The following is a 20,048-nucleotide window of genomic DNA, read 5'->3' on the forward strand; positions in this document are numbered from 1 at the left end:
ATACACATTCTTGCACCATGGTATGTGAGATGAACAACAACACACGATATTTACCACACTATATCATAGTCACCTGCAATGAAAAGTGATTACCAACACACGTAGTTTTTGGTTTGTACGTTTAAATCACTTTTTTCTAATTTGGAACACTTGCAATACATAATATGCTATAGTACTCTGATCGCGAACAAACTAAGGAGTACATAACATTTTGATCTTTAGTTGTACGTTTCGTTTTCGATTGAGCAATAGGCAATGGGTAGAAAATAGTTTTTTCCTTTTATAAAGCTCAAGCAATACATATGATTTAACATGTGGCACTAAGCATACATACACATAAAACTAATGTTCTTGTTTTTGAATTCGGATGTTTTAACTAGGCACTTAAGGTGCAATTACAGTACTATTTAGTTGTTACTTATTGTTAATATATTATATGCAAGTCTCACCATTTTCAAATTCGAAACCATTTCAGCGTTTCAAAGATGTCGCTAAGCGGACGTAAATTGACTCCACTACTGTCGACTGCTAGCAATCGTTTGAAGTTTGAGTTAGGTACCAGGTTCGTGCTCACCTGTTGCTATGAATGCTGTTCAGAAAAATTTAATGTCGAAGGTCATCATGTCATTGCTGTATTAAATGGTATGAATCTTTTTAAGCGTTCAAGGTCCATAGTTCATCACAGGTTAAGAGCACCCATCAGCTTCTGAACATGTCAATATATTTTACGAATAATATTAGATCTTGTACAATTTTATTCCATACCTATCTGTATTGATTTTATGTGTCATTAAAAGTATGTGTATATAAGTTTGTCGAAGGAGATAAAGTAATTGATCCTTTCCTATCATAGGTTATACGGGAAAAACCAGCAGGAGTATGGTAAACATAACGCACACAATTCATATGATTCATCGGATGCTATTCATTTACTTGCACTTGAATTTACATCTTATTTTATGCTTTTTAAACATAATTTACGAGTGTATTTTAATTTCAGTAAGGCTTGCCCTCATTGAGATTCTATGGCATTTTTTACAATTCTTTTCTTTCTTCCAACATGTGTTGTGATAACATGTACCGCACTTATCACAACGATAAACGTTCGATTGCCAAGGTAGTAGTATGTTCTTACTACTCAATCCAACATCGTCTGCATTTTTATCAATACACTTTTCACAAACAAACCCGCGTGCCATGCAGAGCTAAAATGAAAAAAAGTTCAAATAGAATAAACAAATGTTTTCCTAAATAAACATTTTAAAACTAATATCATTCATATAGCTGTATCTCATCCCTTGGTTAAAAGTAGTTTACTGTTTGTATCTCTTTCAGTTTCATTACAGTAGATATTGTTGTATATGATTTGGACATTTTAACTGCTGTCTCAAAAACAAAGGTTAAAAGTGTTTCGCTACAGTATGAAATTATTGAAGCGTTTTTATTGAATTGCCATAAGTTACAGTAAGTATTTATGAGTTATACCTACTGCACAGAAAAATCATGAATTCGCGTTTACAGCGTTTTATAGAAGTTTCGCCCAGAGGATTAAGAAAAATACAAAGGAAAACAGTACATACCTCACAATTCAAAATGTGTTTTTCACATCGAGACACAAGTGATACCAATACTCGAGATAGCTCACCATTTTTTACAGCCAAAAAATCTGCCATGCCATACATGTCAACATCGGATGTAAAATAGTCAGGCACTTCTTGGAAAACACAATGGATGCTTAAATAATGTAAAAAGGTTTATATTAGCTAATATGGTATGATTTTCTGCTTATACAATACACACCTTGCTGCATGACGACAAATCATTATGAAATCTTTAACATATTTTAAATTTACTCGTATTTGGCGAGCACTTCTAAGATGTTTGACATTGTTGTACAACTCTGGGCACAGATGATTTACACGATACAGTGGAGTGTTCCAAATATCGCAAAGAATCCGATAAGCAAATACACTTACTGGAAGAATCGTGAAATCCCATCTGCATGAAAAAAAAGATACGAATCATGTAGTTAACGGATACAATATTTTTCTTCTATATTTTTGCATCAGCTGGTTACCTTTGAATTACTCGAGCTGGAATTATTGCCATCTGATTCTTGTGGCAACTGGAGCAGTTGTACTTTCCAGTGTAATGACAATACCTGTACCGGTTAATATACGCTTGATTTACTTTAATACCGCATCCTTCGCAACGGTTTCCTTGCATTTTCATTTGTGCACGGCGACTGAAAATAAAATAATAATAATAATGAACTTCATTGCCTCTCAATTATTCAAGAACAACTCACTCTAATGAAGGAGGCTTATAAGTAAATATGACTTGTGGCCGAGGAGGTGCCCATTCATGGGTTCCTCTGAATAAGGTTCCTACGTCTAGTATGTGCATTTCATCCGGATCGATTATATTCCCGCTTGGCATCGGAAGATTGTTTTGAGGTACATCTTTTTCGCAAACCATCCACATGAAATCGCATGCAAATGGCAATTGTTTATCTTGAAATTTATTCAGAAGGCCCATTGCAATTTCTTCGGCAGAGTAGGTCTTTATATCACATTCATTTTCTCTTGCTTCGACAGCATCAAAATTTTCTTCAGAAACAATGTCTTCATTTGAATTTTTGTACACTGTTGAACTGCTTTCAAGATTCGAATCCCAGTTCGTAGAATACAGAGAGTCCTTAGACGTGCAGTTCACACATTTTTTCCATTTCAATAATTCGAATGTTGATATCAGAGCCTCGGCAAATTTGAAGTGAGCGTTTTCTTTATCCAAGTCATAATTATTTCGGGAAAAGTAAACAGACTTTAGCATCTGCATGCGTCCATGCTCGGAAGGCAAGCGTTCCAGCGATGAGTCAGGCCAAAGACTGCACGCCCCATCAAACATATTAGAGTTTTTTAAAAGTTTTTGTCCCTTTTGTGGGGTGAAATCGTCCAAGAAACCTATCGCCGTCTTCGTTTTAAGTGTTGGTGTTACTCGATATTCGCCATACTCTGTCGGAACAACAGAGGACAGCATTGGCGCTGCAGTTGAGGTAGACGATGACGGTAAACTGTTAAAGTCATAATAGTTAAAGTACGGAATGCTAGGTTTGTTGCTCTGGCCTATCTTCTCTGCTGTTAGTGATGCTGAATCTGCCAAATCGGGAAAACTTTGTGACTTGTTATTTGTAACAGATCTCTCAGTGATGGGCAAACTGCCTGAACTGTATGATCTTTCCTCGAAACGGTTTCGGCCTCGGTGGTATAAATTGCTCATGTTTTGTCTAACATAAAACAAGTGTCACTGATCTCATTGTTCACTGTTTTTAATAACTAATATTTATGTTCAGAACTTTTATGCTGCCTCAGAAGAATGCAAGTTTACAAACGTCAAGCGAACGTCAAACAGACAGCAGCTTATGCGTAACTTTCTAATCAAGAAACGCTGAGGAGAAACGCATTTGCTGTCGAACTGCAACGTGTAGCTGTTCTCATTTATCGCTTTTCGAAATAGTAATCGAATTAATTAGAGCTATCTTGTTCAAACAGAATGACTAAAATCAAAATTATATTATACCTATACTATACTATTCCACCGTTTTCAACGAAAAATGGAATTGATACCGAGATTATTCGAGAATTTTTTTTTCAACTTTTCTTTCGACTTCAAACGATCAATAATGCATTCATCAATATTCGGCTCATCTATGTAAATCACAAATGTAAATCACAAAAGTAAATCACAAATTGTGAATATTAGAAATCCGAAGATTTGCTGCATATGTTTTTTTTCTTTTAGATCGTTCGAAAAAAATTATTACACTGTTATTGAATGAGAACATTTGCGAAAACATAATCTATGTACCATTTCTCAAACTCAGCGGTAGAACGAAGTTTCGATGCAGGACTTTAGACGAACGTTGAACACAGCGTTCTTGAATGAACGTGTCCGATGTTGTACGAGATGGACTTGTAGAAATAACCAAACTAGTTGTCAAATACCATTTCGATTACGATTAGCGAGCCCGAAGAGTATTTTGTACTATGTTCAATGGTCTGATGGAAGAAGTTCAATATGTAAGGAGAGGAATAGTCGTTTTTGCTATTTCATTAGTTTGAAAACAGTGTCTTGGTTAATGCTTTGTCGTTCTCAATCGTCGTTCTACATAAACGGTAGTTGTAACGCGTGAGTCTACGGCTTTAGCTCTAGCTCTTCAGCTTTGGTCACTATTACGGTATCGTTGCGTTGTGAAAGTGTGTTCCATCAGTGGAACACAGATTTTACACTCAGTTTGAGCTGAGACTGAGTATTTGGATACTCTTTGAGAAAGTGCAACGGCCCATTTGTGGGAAGAAACGAATGTATTGCTAGTTTACATCTTTCTCTTCTCGTCTTTTCGAGTTGCTCGACGCATGGTTCGAAATGATACATTGTTCAAGCTGTCTGGAACAACAACCAGTTGCTGTTGTCATAGTAATATTTTTGTAGGATTCGCAAGTCACGTCGTCTTTTTAACCAATTACATTACTGTGCTCTGTGTACTTCAATAGCTATAGGTTATGTTAGATTGTGCATTTAGATTATTAGATTTACAATCTAATAAGTAACGGCGTGAGGAAAAAATCTAGCAAACTGTACGACATCACGTAGCGGTTCGGCTGAACAACTATCCAGCTCCAACATAGACCGAATAAACGACGAAATATGAACTTTTTAGAAGTGATAAAACTCGCCAAACAAAATACATCCACCGTAGGCCAACATGGCGAGGTAAGTGTTTCGGATTCTGCTAGCTTGGCAGCATGGTATAACTAGTCTTCCTTCTTCTGTCACCATTTCCAGAGTCGCTACTACACGACCAAGTTCTCACCACCGAAAAAGGAGGCTAAAGAGAAGAAGTTGTCGGATAATATAAAGAAGTTTCTGGCAAAAAAAGATGAAGAGGAACGAGCCAAGGTGTTAGAGCAGCGGCGCAAGGCACAAGAGCTGATGGAGCAGAGGGACGGGAAAGCAAAGAAAAAGATCGAGAAGATGCTGAAGGTGATCAAGTCGGCCAATAAGTCGGTTATGGATGATGCTGGTCAGGACAATGGGGAACTGGATCAGCCAGATGAGGACGACTACGGCTATACTTCGAACGTGGCCTCACAATTTTACAAGCAGCTGATGGACAAGTACAAAAACAACCCGGAAAAGGAGAAGTTCAAGGAAGCGGAAAAGCGAACGATGAACAAGGAAGATCTGGCGCAGACGAAGGCTCGCGTTAAAGATGCTATTACACGTCAGGTCGAGGAAGAGCAAATGCCGCGCAGCCGAAAAGCGCGCACGGTCAGTGATGGCGGGCGCTGTGTTAGTAATCAACGCGATCCTGGGACTCGATGTAACCGTGTACCAGAACGATCGGACGATCCAGTAGAAGAACAGCGTCGCACAGACGTGGATATCAAACGGTCGAAATTGGCTGACAAGAAGAGCAACAGTGGCGGGCGTAAACCAAGCGGTCCTCCTCCGCCCGATTTTAAAACGTTGATAAAATTAGCCGAGCAGAAGCAGTACGAACCCGTCAAGGTGGATGTCGTAGCCGAGAAAAAGACCCAGGAACCGGAGCGACTGATGACGAAGAAGGAAAAACAGGAGCATGAGGAGCGCATGGCTTTTCAAGAGATGAGACGATTGCGCGACCGGATCAAGGATGATCCAAAGCTCTCGGATAAGGAAAAGGAGCAAAAGCTGATGAAATTGGAAGCACTCCGTGCGGCAGGCAAGTTGCCCGGTATCCCACCGACAACCGGGGTGGTCAAACCATCTTTCACCGGACATGCAGCATTCAATTGTGGTGGTTCATGGGTTAAATCTAACCAGCAAACAGGTGACTCCGGTGTTCGGTCTTCAAATGATGCATCAGGGACAGGAGGAAAGTTTGGCGCCGCACTAAATTATAAACCGATACCCAAGATGTCCGAACGTCGAACGGAACCGCAATCGAAAGAATCTAGTGTTCAGCCCACCCAGCACCAACAGGCCTCGTCAGCTGGACCCAAAGTGAAACCTTTAAGTGTTCCAAGAACAGCGGTTTCTTCTCCGAAAATAGTTTCGGCAACAGCTGGAAAATCACTCAATATGGCGACGTCAACTTCTAAAATGACCTCCACAGATGTTCAACTTGTTCGATGCAACAAAATACAAACTGTCACGTCAACGATAACCTCAAAGGTGCCAGGCATTGTGAAGAGTAAATCGTGCAACTCGTCGGCTACGTCGTCTACGACGGCTTCGTCGGCAATAGTTAATGCCCCGCGGCACTTGTCGTCCAAGAGCACAACGAACAGTAGCATACGAAATAGCCAGTCAGCTACCAAACCTGTAGCCGGAGTGTCGACTAAGCGCCCTTTACAACCAGAGCTTGCCAAGACGCGCCAATTTCCACCATCAGATGTTCAACGCTCAGTGAAGCGACCCAGTGCTAATAGTATGGACCGAGGTCACCCCTCGCGCCATGGAGGGGGGACCAGTGGGGTCAAGAAACGTCGGGTCATCGACAGCGACACCGAACACGATAGCGAGATGGATGACTTCATCGATGACGGCGACTGCGAGGAGGATTATTCGTCAGCAATCAAAGAGATTTTCGGCTACGATAAGTCGCGTTACCAGAACGACGATTATGAAGCGGATGACGACAACATGGAATCGACATACGCACAGCAGATGCGAGAGGAGTTCATCAGTAAAAAAATCGGTATTATGGAAGATCTCGAGGATATGCGAATGGAAGAAGAGGAGAAACGGCGTAAGATGGTGAAGAAAAAGGCTTCGATTAAGAAGAGATGAGCTGGTGCGTGCCAGATAATTTTACTCGCGGCAACATACGCACAATCTAGGTAACGGGATTAGTTATTGCCGAGTGAAAAGTTTTCTATCAATTTCATACCAATTATCCTTAATTTGGACTATTCCATTTCACTTTAAATGAGTTTGAGATTTCACTTGTAATTCATGAAAGGGCCATTTGCACTGTACGTATCTTTTCGCTTTTTTCAAATATTCGTTGAAACCCTGTATTTACTTGTTCAATGAAAGAAGAGTAGAGCATCGTTCAAGTTGTAATGAATACAGAACATGTGAACGAATAGAAAGTATAACGAATACTGGAGAAACGGTGTTTTCGAATCTGACAATGGGGCACTCTAGGGTGTCGTAAAACTCTATACTTAAAAGAGAAAACATCACAAAAAAAATATTTTCGGTTTTGATTCTTTGTTCACCTTACGTCGTCATAGACGCATCGAAAATAATCCTTAAGCTTACTTTCATTTGATTTTTATTTTTTTGTGGACTAGTTAGCAGACGTGAGCGTTATTCTAATTACTTTTATGTAAATGTTCACAATTAGCATATGTTGGGGCATTTCAGCTAGACTGTAAAAACAAATAATCTGTGCTAAAGACAACAAGTAGAACTTCAAGGGAACTAAACAAGATAAAACATTAATGAAAACGATGACTCCGTTTTGGTCGATGTATCCATTGCGCTCTTCATTGACTTTCACCATTCTCCCGGGTGCAAAACAAATCAAATCAAACCAAATAAAGCGCGAGAAATGAAGTACCGTAGATTACGGGTATTAAGACCCACCTTTTTTGCAAAAAAAAGTCAGTCTAAAATCCAGGGGGGTCTTAATAGGTGTAGTCAGCGTCTCGGCTGGCTGGATTAACCCGTTAATGCATGGCTGATGGCACCAAGTTGCCTCCCCTTTTAATCTTCAAACGTAAAACCCTGCCTAAGGACAAAATCCCCACAGAAGTATTGATTCATGTTCATTGAAAAGGATGGATGGACCAGCAAGGCATGGACTTGTGGTTTAATAAGGTATGGTCTAGGCGACCTGGAGGCCTGTTGAAGAAGAATTCTCTTGTGGTTTTTGATTAGTTTAGAGGGCATTTGACGGAAAAGGTAAAGCAAAAGGCTAAAGAACTGAGAACCCAGTTAGCAGTCATTCCAGGTGGTCGCACAAGTCAATTGCACCCTCTTGATATCAGTATCAATTAACCCTTTTGAGGCAAATATGAAGGAGGAGTGGACCAAATGGATGAGTGAATCTGATACAAATTTATCTTCATGGGGCTTGATAAAGAGGCCAACAATCTCACAAGTCTGCCAGTGGGTGAAAACTTCATGGGATTCCATCAAGAAAGATGTTATCATCAAATCATTTAAAAAGCAGGTATTAGTAATGCATTAGCTGGCTCTGAGGATGATGCTCTTTTTGCCCAAAGTGATTCCTCAGACACAGATGATGATGACATGGAAGAATTAGCTAGAAAACTGGTTAATCAATGTTTGGAAACAGAAGATATGTTTGAGACTGAAGAATTTCATAATTTCTATGACGAATGAGTTATAAAAAAGTCGTTAAAAAATGAAAATAAAGTAATTTAGGTTTTTCTTAAATTTTTGATCTAAAAATGAGGGGGGTCTTAATAGATGTAGGGTCTTAATAGATGTAGGGTCTTAATACCCGTCATCTACGGTAATTTCAGGGCACCTGGTGTAAGTCAGGCACAAATCACAAATTCAGCATGCGGCGCCACCAATTCTTCTCGCTTTCATTATCCACGGTCTCGGCCGACAGTTTCATTAGCGTGGCGCAAATTTCTTCGCTGACCTCGTCGGCCTCTGGCATCTCGGATAGGACCCAAGTGTCGTCGGTGCTCGCCAATGCTTCATCGCAGATAGGACACGTTTTTTGATGGATATTCCATTGCTCGATGCAGGGCATACAGTAGCTGTGCGCGCATGGGAGAGATACCTCGGGTTTGCGCTCCAAACAGATGCAACACTCATTCTGATCGCTGCCGGCAGAAGCTATCCCTGGGATCGCACCAGCCGCCGTGATAGCATCAACGTGGGCCATCAGCACCGAAGCAGTGGTACCTTCCGGAAAAGTAAACGCAGCCGAGGAGGACGACGCGGATGAGGAAGTCGGGGTCGTCGATCTTGCCTCCCCCCCACACGGATCCGGTTCATTTGTCTGTCCGTCATCACCATCCCCATCGACGTTTACGGTGCTGTTAAAGCTCGCGCTCGTACGACTCGATTTAGAGGGGCTCGCCGCGGGGCTGTGGATTCGCTGGCTCTCTACAGTCACTATCGCGTGGAGGTTTGTTTGGAACGTGCGGAATACTCGCAAGAACTGCTGCAATGTAAGCAGCTTGAAACAGTCGACCTTGCATGTTTCCGGCTCAATCTTCACACAGGCGATGCGAACTGTTCGCTTCCACAGAATAGAATTATCCGTGCCCTTCTTTACAGCGAATACTAGCTGCTTGCCGCTTGGATCAAGGCATTTTCGCGAGCTGTGGCGGGATAAGGAAACCAAAATTAAATTGCTCAGTCGCTGCTGCTTAGAGATGCACGTCTAGCAAAAGGAGCTTGCTTACAGTCGGTTGAGGTCGGTGAGGCATTTCTGAAAGTCCTCGTAAGCAAGATTGTTTATCTCGGAGAAAATGTGCACTTGCTTCTTTATCTCGAACTGCAGTGAGTCAACCGTGTCGTTGGGGAGAATTTTCTGCGACAAACTCAGCGCTTGGCCGCCCATTTTTTTTAAATTTTTTTTTCGAGTTTATCTTGCTTACCGCTTGCTTTGGGCAAACTCGCAAACTAGTGCACCAAAATGAGTACCGAAAGATTTGATTCGCACAAAACCATCGCTTTTCGCGAAACTTGTAGTTTTGTGAGTTGATGATGACGAAAGACAGCGAATGTCAATTGGGTTATGGCGTGTTAGAAAAAAAAATCGCCCTTCAATAGAGCTGTATTTAGTTCGGCGGAATACAAATGCAAACTGTGTAACGTTAGTACTGTGCCAGAGGACCTATCACTCCCGCTGCTGGAAATGCGTGAAATGTTGTCATGAGTCAAACTCTGTCAGGTTGTTTTGGTGAAAAATATTTTTGCTTTTTCTACTATTTCGTCCACCACATGCTCAGTATTGCAGCATTTTCGCACCAACTTGCGCTAAAAAACTACAACTAGGAGTGCGAAATAGTTTTTCTCGCAAATACATTCAACAGTGACAAATGATACTAAATATCGTACGAGTTACAACGAGTTTCCGGCAAACAACGACACGAGTTCGAGTTACAACGAGTTACAAAGCATTGCGACAAATCGGACAAGCTTCCGATGAGCTTTTGGTCAAGCTTTACTGCGGGGACAGACGAAGCGTAACGTAATGTTTTTGGCATTTCAGATTAATGCCAAACTGCTGTGCTGCTGTCAAAACGTATATGCTATTTGAATCTTTCGTTAAGTTTTATTCCTGTAGAGTGTTTGTAAAAGCAACTGATTTTTGATTTAATTTGAGTTGTTGACCTATTTTGATATTTCTCATTCGAATACAAGTAAATTGCTTCAATATTTAGACTAAATAAGCTATTCCTAGTACATTTATTACCCGTTGTTAAGTCCGGTCCACACGCTACGATAATCGTTACGATATTCGCTGCGCAGACGCCACTTATGTCACTTTTGAATAATCGACGCAGATCTAGAAAATCTTAGCAAACATGCATCAATATCTGACTAATTTTCAAACAAGTGGCGGTTGATGGCGGTTTGACATGTTGATGTTTTATTTTGGCCGCTTGTTTATATTTTGGATGCTTCATTCAAGGTAGCAGAACTTAGACAAAACGTTTATACTTCGGACACTGAATACTGAATACTGTTTCATCGGACACGTAAACATCGTTTGCAAACGCTTTGCTTACAAACAGAGGATAATGTAAGTTCTTATTTGCTGGTACAGCAACAAAATCTAAAAAAAAAAACAGGAAACAGTATTCAGAAATCAACTTACCTCTTCGAGATCTATTTTCTCGAACCAAAAACACGAATCTAAATACGTTTGACATTTCCGTTTTATATTTTAAACGTGCCACTCGAAGCGTAAACGGTTTGACGTTTTTACACTCCGATTTGCGCTCTGTGTGGCCCACAGTAATGCATAACGCTGTATAACGAAACTGACTTCGCTCTGAAAGTTTGAATACTCCTTTCTGATTAGGCTATCATCGCTTTCATCACCATCAGTCTATTCTACAACATAAAAATGCTTTCGACCGATCAGAGAACAACTTTTATTGCTACCATATCTGCCTGGCTACACGAAGCGCAACTAATCGTTTTTGTCATTTCAGATAAATGCCAAACTGCTTGCGCTTCTGTTAAAACGCTTCGTCTGGCGCCCCAGATAGGCCGTTTATCTGTCAATCTTCAATTTTTCGAGCTCGACGTACGAGTTGGAAAATGCTGTGAAGTACATTGAATTAAAATTTAAATCAATGCTCACTTCTAAGCAAAAAGAAAGTGTACTAATGAAATACTCATAATATCAAGTATCATTATTTTATTTTCTTGTTCATTTCTGAAAATTAATCCAGTGTTCATCTTTGACAGGCTTGTAATAAATTCCATTCGTTATTCTAAATCATAAATTGCTATTATTGGTTCAAATGTGCATGTGTTTCTTGTTTCAATCATATTTTACATAAGGGATAAAGTGCACAACTGGTTCGTTTTGGACGGAATGCATTGCATTGAAACAATTAGTCCAAAACAGGAAAATATGATAATTTGTCGTGATGAACACGTTTCGTGTTTTTATTTCGTTGTGCATATTTCTAGACGTCTGCGTCTAGACGACGCTTATAGCTCCTCCTCGTAGTTGAAAATCGTAATGTGTCCGTTAGCCTCTCATGGGGAGAAATCGCTTACCGCATAACCGTATCTTGTTTGGCAATGTACGGGTCACCATATTTAGTAAATCTGTGTATGTTTCCACGTTCATCTTCATATAGTTCCTCCAATCGTTTGGTTTGTCTTCCAATTCACGCAAAAGTGTAACGTGAGAATAATGGCTTCGCTTTAAAAGCCATTTCCTCGACCACAGTAAACTCTTCGCACATTCTTTTTTTCGCTTTTCAACCGAAAAGCACAATGCTAAGACAAAGCAACACAGTGTTGCTTCCATGGCTGTTTCCATAATACTGACAACGGTAGATCCGTTGCATATAGTTATGAAAAATCGTAGCGTGTGGACGCTCCACAGACAGCTACGATAAATGACTTTGACAGATAATGCATCGTAGCGATGCATTGGAGCGTGTGAACCGGGCTTTAGGGTTCATAAAAATTGTGGGGCTTAATTTTCAGAATTGCGTACAAGTTGTATGGTCGTCAAAATGGCTGAGTCTCTATCTGCGATACCGCTATTTGACGTTCTGTTTAAACCGAAACTCGTAAAGCACGGTGGGTTTCTGTAGGACTTGTATTGACAGCCAACAACGCGAACGTCAAATGAAATATTGAAAATCATTTACAGTCGTAGTGCGGGCTACACAGGTCAACTGAGAGGCACATCTTTTGTGGTATAGCGATCATTTTCCTGAAAGGTGAACATTTGTACCGCGTTTCTTTCATTTGGCGTTTTAGTTTAGTGTTATCGATTCGTTATTGCCGAACGATTCACTGTTGTTTCGGAACAAAGATACATTTGTAATTGTCAGGTAATAGTCGCTTGACGCGTCTGATATTTTGTCGCAAAGTTTCTTTGGACTTTCGCAGGTCCGCGTGGTTCAATGTTGTCTATGCTAAGACAGAATTCACGGAACTATATAAGCATAGCTGTTTCCTTTCTTTACAGAACGGTCCATGCCATATACTAGTAGTCAGAATGAAAATCACTGTAAAAACCCTAAAGCAGCAGACATTCTATTTGGAAGTAGACGTGGAGAATGGTACAGTTGTCATGCTCAAGGAAATGATCAGTGCCGTTACCGGCTCTGAATACCCGGTCGAACGTCAAATGCTTATCTATCTCGGCAAAGTGATGGAAGATGAGAACTCACTCAGCTACTACAACCTTTCGGACAAGCGGTTCGTCGTAGTAATGAACAAAAAGACCCCACCAAAACCTGGGCCGTCTGTTTTGCCTACTGGAATTGACGCGTTGGAAAGAGCTGAGCAGTTGGATGCCGGTGGTTCCATACCGAGCAAGCAAACGGAATCTGTCCAACAAGGCAATAAGCCAGCAGAACAAAATAAAGCGGAAGCTATAGGTGAGAAAAAGGGTCAAACAGGAGAGACCTCCGAGGGAGCAGCTTCGTCCTCGCCGGCATCGTCTACTGCCGCCCCACCTGCCACTACTAGTACCGATAGCAATCAACAAACGGCTTCGGCCGACGCTGCAAAGGAAGAAAATCCCAGCCCATCAACCGGCGCAGTACCCGAAGAGTTGCTAGTCAATGTACAAAGAATTAAAGGTATGTTACGCATCGGTATAAAAACATGATCCACAATTAGTCATATTTTTATTATAATTTCGTTTGTTGTTTCTCCACTTCAATTTGCCTTTTATCCGTAACTGATCCGGTTTCACTTTCGGAAGAGATGGGTTACTCGGAAGAGAGCGCCATTATCGCGCTGGAAATTTGCGCGAACAATCCTGACCGTGCGGTTGAATACCTATTGATGGAGAATATGGGCGAGTCATCTGCTGTTGCTAGCGAAGGCATGGGCGAAGGGCTTGGAATTGGCGGATGGGGTGCAGCGCAGCTAGCCGTGGAAAGCATGAGCGGAGCGGACGCTGGAACCGGCGGCAACCCGCTAGCGTTCTTGCGCGATAACCCCGTTTTTGCCGACATGAAGCGTCTGCTGAGAGAGGACCGAACGCTGTTGCCGTTGCTAATGCAGAAAATCCAATCCAGCAATCCAGATCTTATGCGCATAATCACCAACAACCAGGAGGAGTTTCTAGAACTGATCAATGAGAGCTCGGATGCTAGACCAGAGAATAGAGGGTCACAAGAACTGGAAGGCATCGCCGCCGCAATGGTGAACAGCCTGACGCCATCCGACATGGACGCAATTGATCGTTTAAAGGCTCTCGGATATCCTGAGCATCTTGTTATCCAGGCGTATATTGCGTGCGAGCGCGACGAGTATAAAGCTGCCGAATTTCTTGTCTCGCAGAACCTCGACGACGATGATTAGGCGATTCGATATAAAAGGTTCACTCGTTCTTTACTCTTATTAGGAATGGTAATATCCCACTCACTACAACACCCACGCAAACTCTTTCACCCGATTATGTAGTACTGGTACCCACAAGGGTGTGCCTTTTCTTTTGTATGTGGACATGAAATTCAGATACATTGTATCGCGTATTTTATTAACACTAAACTTAACACTTGAGAGAGTCTCGGAACGAAGAACCTCTGAAGAAACAAAACTTAACAATTTAAGCTTAGACTTGTTCAATCTTACTTTCCAGTTCAAGCAAAATAATTAAAGGTACACTTTTCACAGTTAGTCGCCACAGTGAACTGAAAACACAAAAATTGTTTCATCAAAACGCTTGCCGTTATGTGCGTTGCGAGAAACTATTATTTCTCCAACGAAAAGTGTGGTGCAAAAGCCGTTCATTTCAGCACACCCCGTGGGTGCCCCGTTGGGCACCTGCGTTTTCATACTTATATTGTAAATGCGCATCGTTTGCTTTTGCTGCATATATAAAAAAAGGAATTATTTTTCTCTCTGCGCTCCAAAGCTCCAAAGAAAGACGTGTACGAAGATGAAGTGTACGACTTTGCGTGTGTTTGGTGGTGTTCCTATCAAGTTTGTGTTCTAATGCAAAACAAAATTTAAAATTGTATATTTTCTTATCTGTAAGAACAGACCGAGCCGTATGTACGATGAACTTTGTTATTCAATAAAATTCAATGAATGAATTAAGAAGTAAGCCATTTTCAACGCACTTCCTATCATACATACGGCCCACTCCGTTCCTTTAAGATTAAACAAACCGCCTTTTCTATCAAAAATATCTTATTTAAAAAAACATAACTCTCAGTGCCTAGATTTCTTCTGTCTCATTATTCGAAAATGTTGGGAGTATAATACCTACGGAAAGTCCAGTAATAAACGGCGGGCATAGAACGTTGGTAAAATTTAATGACCTTTAATTCATGTTTGTTAGCAGCGAAAAAAATCAATTCTTTTTGTGTAACAGTGGAGGATTGCTTGGACTACGGTGGCACATATAGACACAGACTTATTTCCAGAGGATTCTATTTATCATTTGAAGATGATGCAGTTTCTTAAGACCGCTACTGTTTCTTTAATATTCATTTCATCAGTGTAGGCCAGTGGACTGGCACCGACTGGACTTGTACTAGATCTCAACTCCAGCAAGGAGACAAGGCTAGGCTAGGCTCTTCGTGTAATCCGTTTTCGGCTTACTAACACACCCGGCATCACTACCGGTCAGGGTTCTGACATGCAATAAGGCATATCTCCAGCGCTCCTGATCGAGCGCCTTCGTCCAACAATCTGTTATCCCGGTCGCTCTCGCATCGCCGTCGTTGCAGCCTCGCCATCACATACTTGGAATAAATTTTTGAAACCGTTATTAACTTTTAGAACTATGGCATTTGGGTCGGTTCTTTACTGTGCGGAAAATCGTCCACCATTTCGACGAGTACAACAGCAGAACATACAAAATCTTCATTAACTTCTAGACATATATGACTGCTTGGATTTGTATCGGCTTTGACTGATCACGTAGGAATACTTCTGTACAGCTTTGCACAAAAGTTAACGAGACTAGTGGAAGCTACCTTGTGGTATGTAATGTGTGTGGTTCGAGTATTTCAAACGGTCCTTTCATTTCTTGGCCCTCATCGGCCGCAGCTATGGGGTTAGTCTCCTCTGCGAGCGAGCATCGACGAGTGAGGCATTAGTTTTGCGCAACTTCTGGTGTATCCACATAATAGGAATGAATGTCTGGAGCTTAAACCCGACTAAAGGCGTAGAAGACGAAAAGAAAGAGACAGAGACCGAACACGATCTGGACCAAGTCAGAGGTCTAGTGCTGCGAACTATCTATAGTTTTATGAGATAGGCCGATGACGGATGGTGAAGGTCCCGGTAGCCGTTGCCGAAGGTACCGAAACATTACCAAAGCAATCCAAGCCGAGGACATCCGCGAGAGAGGGACCTCTTAGGAACTAGGATGTAGTTGGTTCACTCACTGTCGACTAGCAGATGGTTGGCGTACGAAGTTGGCGACAGAAAATACTGGATCTATTGAATGTAGCGTAACTTTGGGTGTTCCGAATCATTTGCAAAGAAACAATATTTATTTGAGTTACTTTAACATAGTTTTCGGAGCGAAAGGGAGGTCTCTTAACGTGATCGCATGTCGCAAAAGAAAGGAAAAAAACTGTGGTTGGTTTTTAAATGCAGATTAAAATATTGCACGCTCGTTTATTCAAATTTTCATCAAAAGAATACAAAATTCATTTCAAAAAGAATAGTCCTGAATAGTAGGAAGATACAGAATCACAGATATTGTAATCTACTCGATGCTGCTCGATCGCTTTGATCGCTCGAGCTGCTCGATCGCTTTGATGGAACAATGTAATTTAGGGTGTTGTACAACAACAGTGTTCAGGACGACTTGGATTTGTTTTTGGATGCAGTCTTCTTGTACAGCTGCTTCGGCGAGTCCAAAGTGTTTGCAAATTCATCCAATCTGTGATCTGTTATACTGAGTGTGATTCCAGCTTGTGCAATGTAATATGTTATCATTATATAAGTCTGAAATAAAAACAAAGATGAGTTGATAACAGATAGAATAAAGTATGCGCTAAAATTGCTTACCTGTGCTGAATAGATAGGGGTATAAAATTTGTCAAACGCAATTATGCCGTCTGACAATACGAATAAAATGCTGCTTATTCCACACGCAAGCTGCAGTAGGTTCTGTTTGCAAATGAAAATTGCGTGGAAAAACATGAGAAATGGCTCCATGGGTTAGAGGTGATCGGTATCGGTAGCTTACATTAGGGGTTTGTATTCTCGCTAACGACCTCCAGCACATGGTGAGCAAGAGCACAGCGTACATTGGAAGACATATTTTGATGATGGAGTTCAGGTTTTCATAGAAGAGAGCCGTCGCTATGAGGAGAAAAAGAGAAATGAGTGATGTGCGACCTGGTCGAAACCAAACCGAACTGCACTAGACTTACCCATGATTCCGCCCACATATAAGATAGCGCCAATCCATAATTTCAATCTTCGGAAGCCAAACGCTGCGATGTAGCAAACCTGGGCAGCTCCAAACGCTCCCATTCCTGCTTCGAATAAATCATAATTTAGCAGCAAATCGCCCACGGACGAGAAGCAGAGTCCTAGCCAAATGCACCTGCTGTAACGTCTCCTGAAATCGTATTAGTAGGCGCGCGTTAATACTTCTAGATTATTGTTTGGTGGATTTTTTTTTGCAAACATACGCTTCCTTAGTTTTGGTCTCTGTCAGCATAACGAAAAATAATAAACTGATTATCGGCATACATTTTAGTACCGTCGATGGCGTGGTGGCACGATCGGTATGTTCGATTAGCGAGAAATATAGTATCGTCGTGGTGAGAAACGGTATCAATTTGGATTTGTGAGAATTTTTCTAAAATAAGAAAAAAAAGCCTTGTCAAAACTAGGATTAAGCTACCTTCAACAGATAGATAGATAGGGACAGAAAGAGATTGAGAGACTCTCTCTAGGCGTGATATAATTCTTCCAGCTCCTGCCTATGCACGACTTTACGCGGGTCAATGGTCAGGGTGCAGCGGGTTATCTTATCAATGGGAACGGGCTGTTAGGGTGCTTATCGTATGATAAGAAGGCTAGAGAAGATAGGTTTAGACTTACATTTTCGCTGACATCATCACGCGTCATTATTGCTTTTTCGTAATGTGATGTTTATTCCAATGCCGGATAGTGCTAACGTTCTGTGAGGTTAAAGTCTACTAAATCGAAGGATGAAATAAATCTGAAAAAATAAAGAACGTAATTAGTAATAATACGTAGCATGGCGAAAGAGTGCTACCGCGAACGGGCATAGCAGTTGCACGGCTGGTCCTGGTCAGATGGACGATGCGAAGGCGACTTGCCGTATTTTGATTTGGTATTGATATTGATTGAAGGAGTGAAATTATGCTACGACGAAACGGTTGAGGGTGTGAGCGAGGTACTAGGTCCAATTGGGCATGCAGTTAGCAGAGGAAACAACGAAAACAACAAGCTATGCTCTGCTATGTGTACGGGCGGCACTAATGTTAGCTTATCGCAATCTCAGAGTTTCGCTCGCAGGAGTTCGTCCGATGTACTGGCGGCACCGGGAAACCACGCATCTGAACGGAGTTGATCGGCTTCTAAAATGGTCGGAATTATCAGTCTTCTAACGTTTCTGCCTACTGACCTGCGATGAAAGAATCGTACGCTCAACCGTCTAACGATGAGCCCGCGCCGATACTGAGCGATACTGAATAGCGATAGCAAAACATAGGAACGTATTTCGCCAGCCTGTTGTAGATTGAAGGAAGTTGTCAAACAACACTTCGCCTACGTAAAGTACGGGCAGGTAGGTGTATGCAGGTCAGCCGAACTAATTAGCGAATTAATCAAGGATGCAAGTAATTTAACGACAAACTCTCACTCTCTCTCTTTCTCTCTTTCTCTCTCTCTCTCGTTCTCTGGGTGTGTTATACCAGCGTTGTCATTTTGCTGTCAAGTCAAGTTTAGTTTGGTTTATAAACAGTTTACATTGACGGCCCTCCCCATGTGGCTGTTTTTGTTTTGAATGTGTTTTATCGGAGGTTTGTTGTTTTCCCGGGAAATCGGGAAATTAAAAAAAACGGGACCACGAAAAGGTATCGCCTGTTCGTTCTAAAGCAAAGGTGTGAAGTGGCATCAGTGGTTTGGTACATATTTTTATCAACAAATGTAGAGTGAGCATTGGTTCAGTTTTCTACATCGACAAAATGTTGTAATGTTGAATGAGAGTATCCACTCATTCACATCCAACCCACATTTTTCGTTCCTTCTCGATATCGGTGCCACACTGCATATACTCTGCCATCCATTTCAACATGGTAAAGATTCTGCATGGCGCGAAACACGGAACGGAAGGATGCGAAACGCTTCGTTTCATCTTCTCAATTCATATGAACTGGGGCGCGTGCGCCTGTTGCGTTGTGTTCGACGAAAAACGCTTGGATATGTTGCCAATTAAAGTATTTCCCTATGCAAAGTAGTTGTCAACGGTTTAGCTGACCCGAGGAGCTATTGCTCAGGTGACTGAATGCCTATACGAACACGAAACACAAACACTTTGGCAGCTGATACCGCCTACCATGCTGTAACTCTCTACAGCATCCTCTATTGCGAAACGCTTGCGACCAAACCCCACCAAACGAAATGCACGTGTTTCAACGTGATCAAGGAAATTTTGGCAATCCCCCCCCCCCGTTCGTTTGTAGTAGGCGTTACTGCTTAGGTTGATTAATGGACGCTCATAATGGATGGAATAATCTTGCTTCTTTTTTGTTACAGAGCTAGTATGTTTCGGATTGGTTGCTGCATGTTTCTAGCCATTGTTAAGCCAGTCTATAGATTTGGAACGACCGATGATTTTTCGGATTGTTGAAGCACGCCCGAAATACGCTTTGCTGTATAGTGCCTTGAATGGCCTGCTTCAGGATAGTTGAAGCGTACCGCAAACCATTCCCCCTGGCCCATCACTGTGCCTACCGAAGACCGAACATGTTTACGTAAAAATTTTATTCCAGTATAAAAGGACACTTAAAAATATCCTGAATTATCTGTTTCTTTTTTTCCATTTCCTCACTTTGTTAATGTTAATTTCATTCCCTCTCGGCTTTACAACTCTCTCACTTCCTCTCTCTCTCTCCCTCTCTCTCTCTCTCTCTCTCTCTCTCTCTCTCTCTCTACCTCTCTCTCTGCCTCTCTCTCTCATTCTCTTGCTCGCTCGCTCGCGTTCCGTTCCAGATTCTTTCGGGTGCTCTTTTTCCACGGTTTCCACGGCGTGCCTTGTCTGGCCTCATTGGTGTGCCTGGAGCCTGTCACAATAGATACCCGCATTCCGGGCACTTTCCACACACACACACACACGCCCCCCCCCG

At 41.7% G+C, this 20,048-nt stretch overlaps 5 protein-coding genes across 8 annotated transcripts; 2 read left to right on the forward strand and 3 right to left on the reverse strand.

The window, feature by feature from the left end:
* Positions 1 to 746: 746 nt before the first annotated feature.
* On the reverse strand, positions 747 to 3,355 carry LOC131214040 (run domain Beclin-1-interacting and cysteine-rich domain-containing protein-like). Of its 2 annotated transcripts, none has more exons than XM_058208378.1 (5): positions 2,309 to 3,355; positions 2,078 to 2,245; positions 1,801 to 1,998; positions 1,581 to 1,734; positions 747 to 1,205 (listed from the first exon to the last, which is right to left on the reverse strand). In XM_058208378.1, exons 1-5 carry the CDS (start codon positions 3,277 to 3,279, stop codon positions 978 to 980), a joined length of 1,719 nt encoding a protein of 572 aa, XP_058064361.1. In that variant the 5' UTR covers positions 3,280 to 3,355; the 3' UTR covers positions 747 to 977. The 2 variants fall into 2 exon arrangements, with proteins under 2 accessions (XP_058064361.1, XP_058064362.1); XM_058208379.1 differs by having other exon boundaries at positions 1,036 to 1,205; positions 1,646 to 1,734.
* Positions 3,356 to 4,063: 708 nt separating this feature from the next.
* On the forward strand, positions 4,064 to 8,156 carry LOC131214039 (protein SPT2 homolog). Of its 2 annotated transcripts, XM_058208377.1 has the most exons (3): positions 4,064 to 4,188; positions 4,554 to 4,773; positions 4,846 to 8,156. In XM_058208377.1, the coding sequence occupies exons 2-3, from the start codon at positions 4,708 to 4,710 to the stop codon at positions 6,832 to 6,834; spliced, it is 2,055 nt and encodes a 684-aa protein (XP_058064360.1). In that variant the 5' UTR covers positions 4,064 to 4,188; positions 4,554 to 4,707; the 3' UTR covers positions 6,835 to 8,156. The 2 variants fall into 2 exon arrangements, with proteins under 2 accessions (XP_058064360.1, XP_058064359.1); XM_058208376.1 differs by having other exon boundaries at positions 4,070 to 4,773.
* On the reverse strand, positions 7,286 to 10,035 carry LOC131214042 (RING finger protein 141-like). Its single transcript, XM_058208380.1, has 2 exons — positions 9,444 to 10,035; positions 7,286 to 9,359 (listed from the first exon to the last, which is right to left on the reverse strand). The coding sequence occupies exons 1-2, from the start codon at positions 9,599 to 9,601 to the stop codon at positions 8,570 to 8,572; spliced, it is 948 nt and encodes a 315-aa protein (XP_058064363.1). The 5' UTR covers positions 9,602 to 10,035; the 3' UTR covers positions 7,286 to 8,569.
* A 2,360-nt stretch (positions 10,036 to 12,395) lies between these two features.
* On the forward strand, positions 12,396 to 15,451 carry LOC131213231 (UV excision repair protein RAD23 homolog A-like). Of its 2 annotated transcripts, none has more exons than XM_058207229.1 (3): positions 12,396 to 12,458; positions 12,710 to 13,328; positions 13,454 to 15,451. In XM_058207229.1, exons 2-3 carry the CDS (start codon positions 12,740 to 12,742, stop codon positions 14,056 to 14,058), a joined length of 1,194 nt encoding a protein of 397 aa, XP_058063212.1. In that variant the 5' UTR covers positions 12,396 to 12,458; positions 12,710 to 12,739; the 3' UTR covers positions 14,059 to 15,451. The 2 variants fall into 2 exon arrangements, with proteins under 2 accessions (XP_058063212.1, XP_058063211.1); XM_058207228.1 differs by having other exon boundaries at positions 12,400 to 12,572; positions 13,454 to 15,450.
* Positions 15,452 to 16,300: 849 nt separating this feature from the next.
* LOC131213577 (lysoplasmalogenase-like protein TMEM86A) lies at positions 16,301 to 18,510 on the reverse strand. Its single transcript, XM_058207645.1, has 7 exons — positions 18,326 to 18,510; positions 17,776 to 17,896; positions 17,361 to 17,530; positions 17,097 to 17,287; positions 16,910 to 17,025; positions 16,729 to 16,830; positions 16,301 to 16,665 (listed from the first exon to the last, which is right to left on the reverse strand). Exons 2-7 carry the CDS (start codon positions 17,800 to 17,802, stop codon positions 16,516 to 16,518), a joined length of 756 nt encoding a protein of 251 aa, XP_058063628.1. The 5' UTR covers positions 17,803 to 17,896; positions 18,326 to 18,510; the 3' UTR covers positions 16,301 to 16,515.
* Between the last annotated feature and the right edge of the window lie 1,538 nt (positions 18,511 to 20,048).

This window comes from Anopheles bellator, chromosome X, assembly GCF_943735745.2.
Source record: "Anopheles bellator chromosome X, idAnoBellAS_SP24_06.2, whole genome shotgun sequence".
Classification (NCBI taxonomy): domain Eukaryota; kingdom Metazoa; phylum Arthropoda; class Insecta; order Diptera; family Culicidae; genus Anopheles; species Anopheles bellator.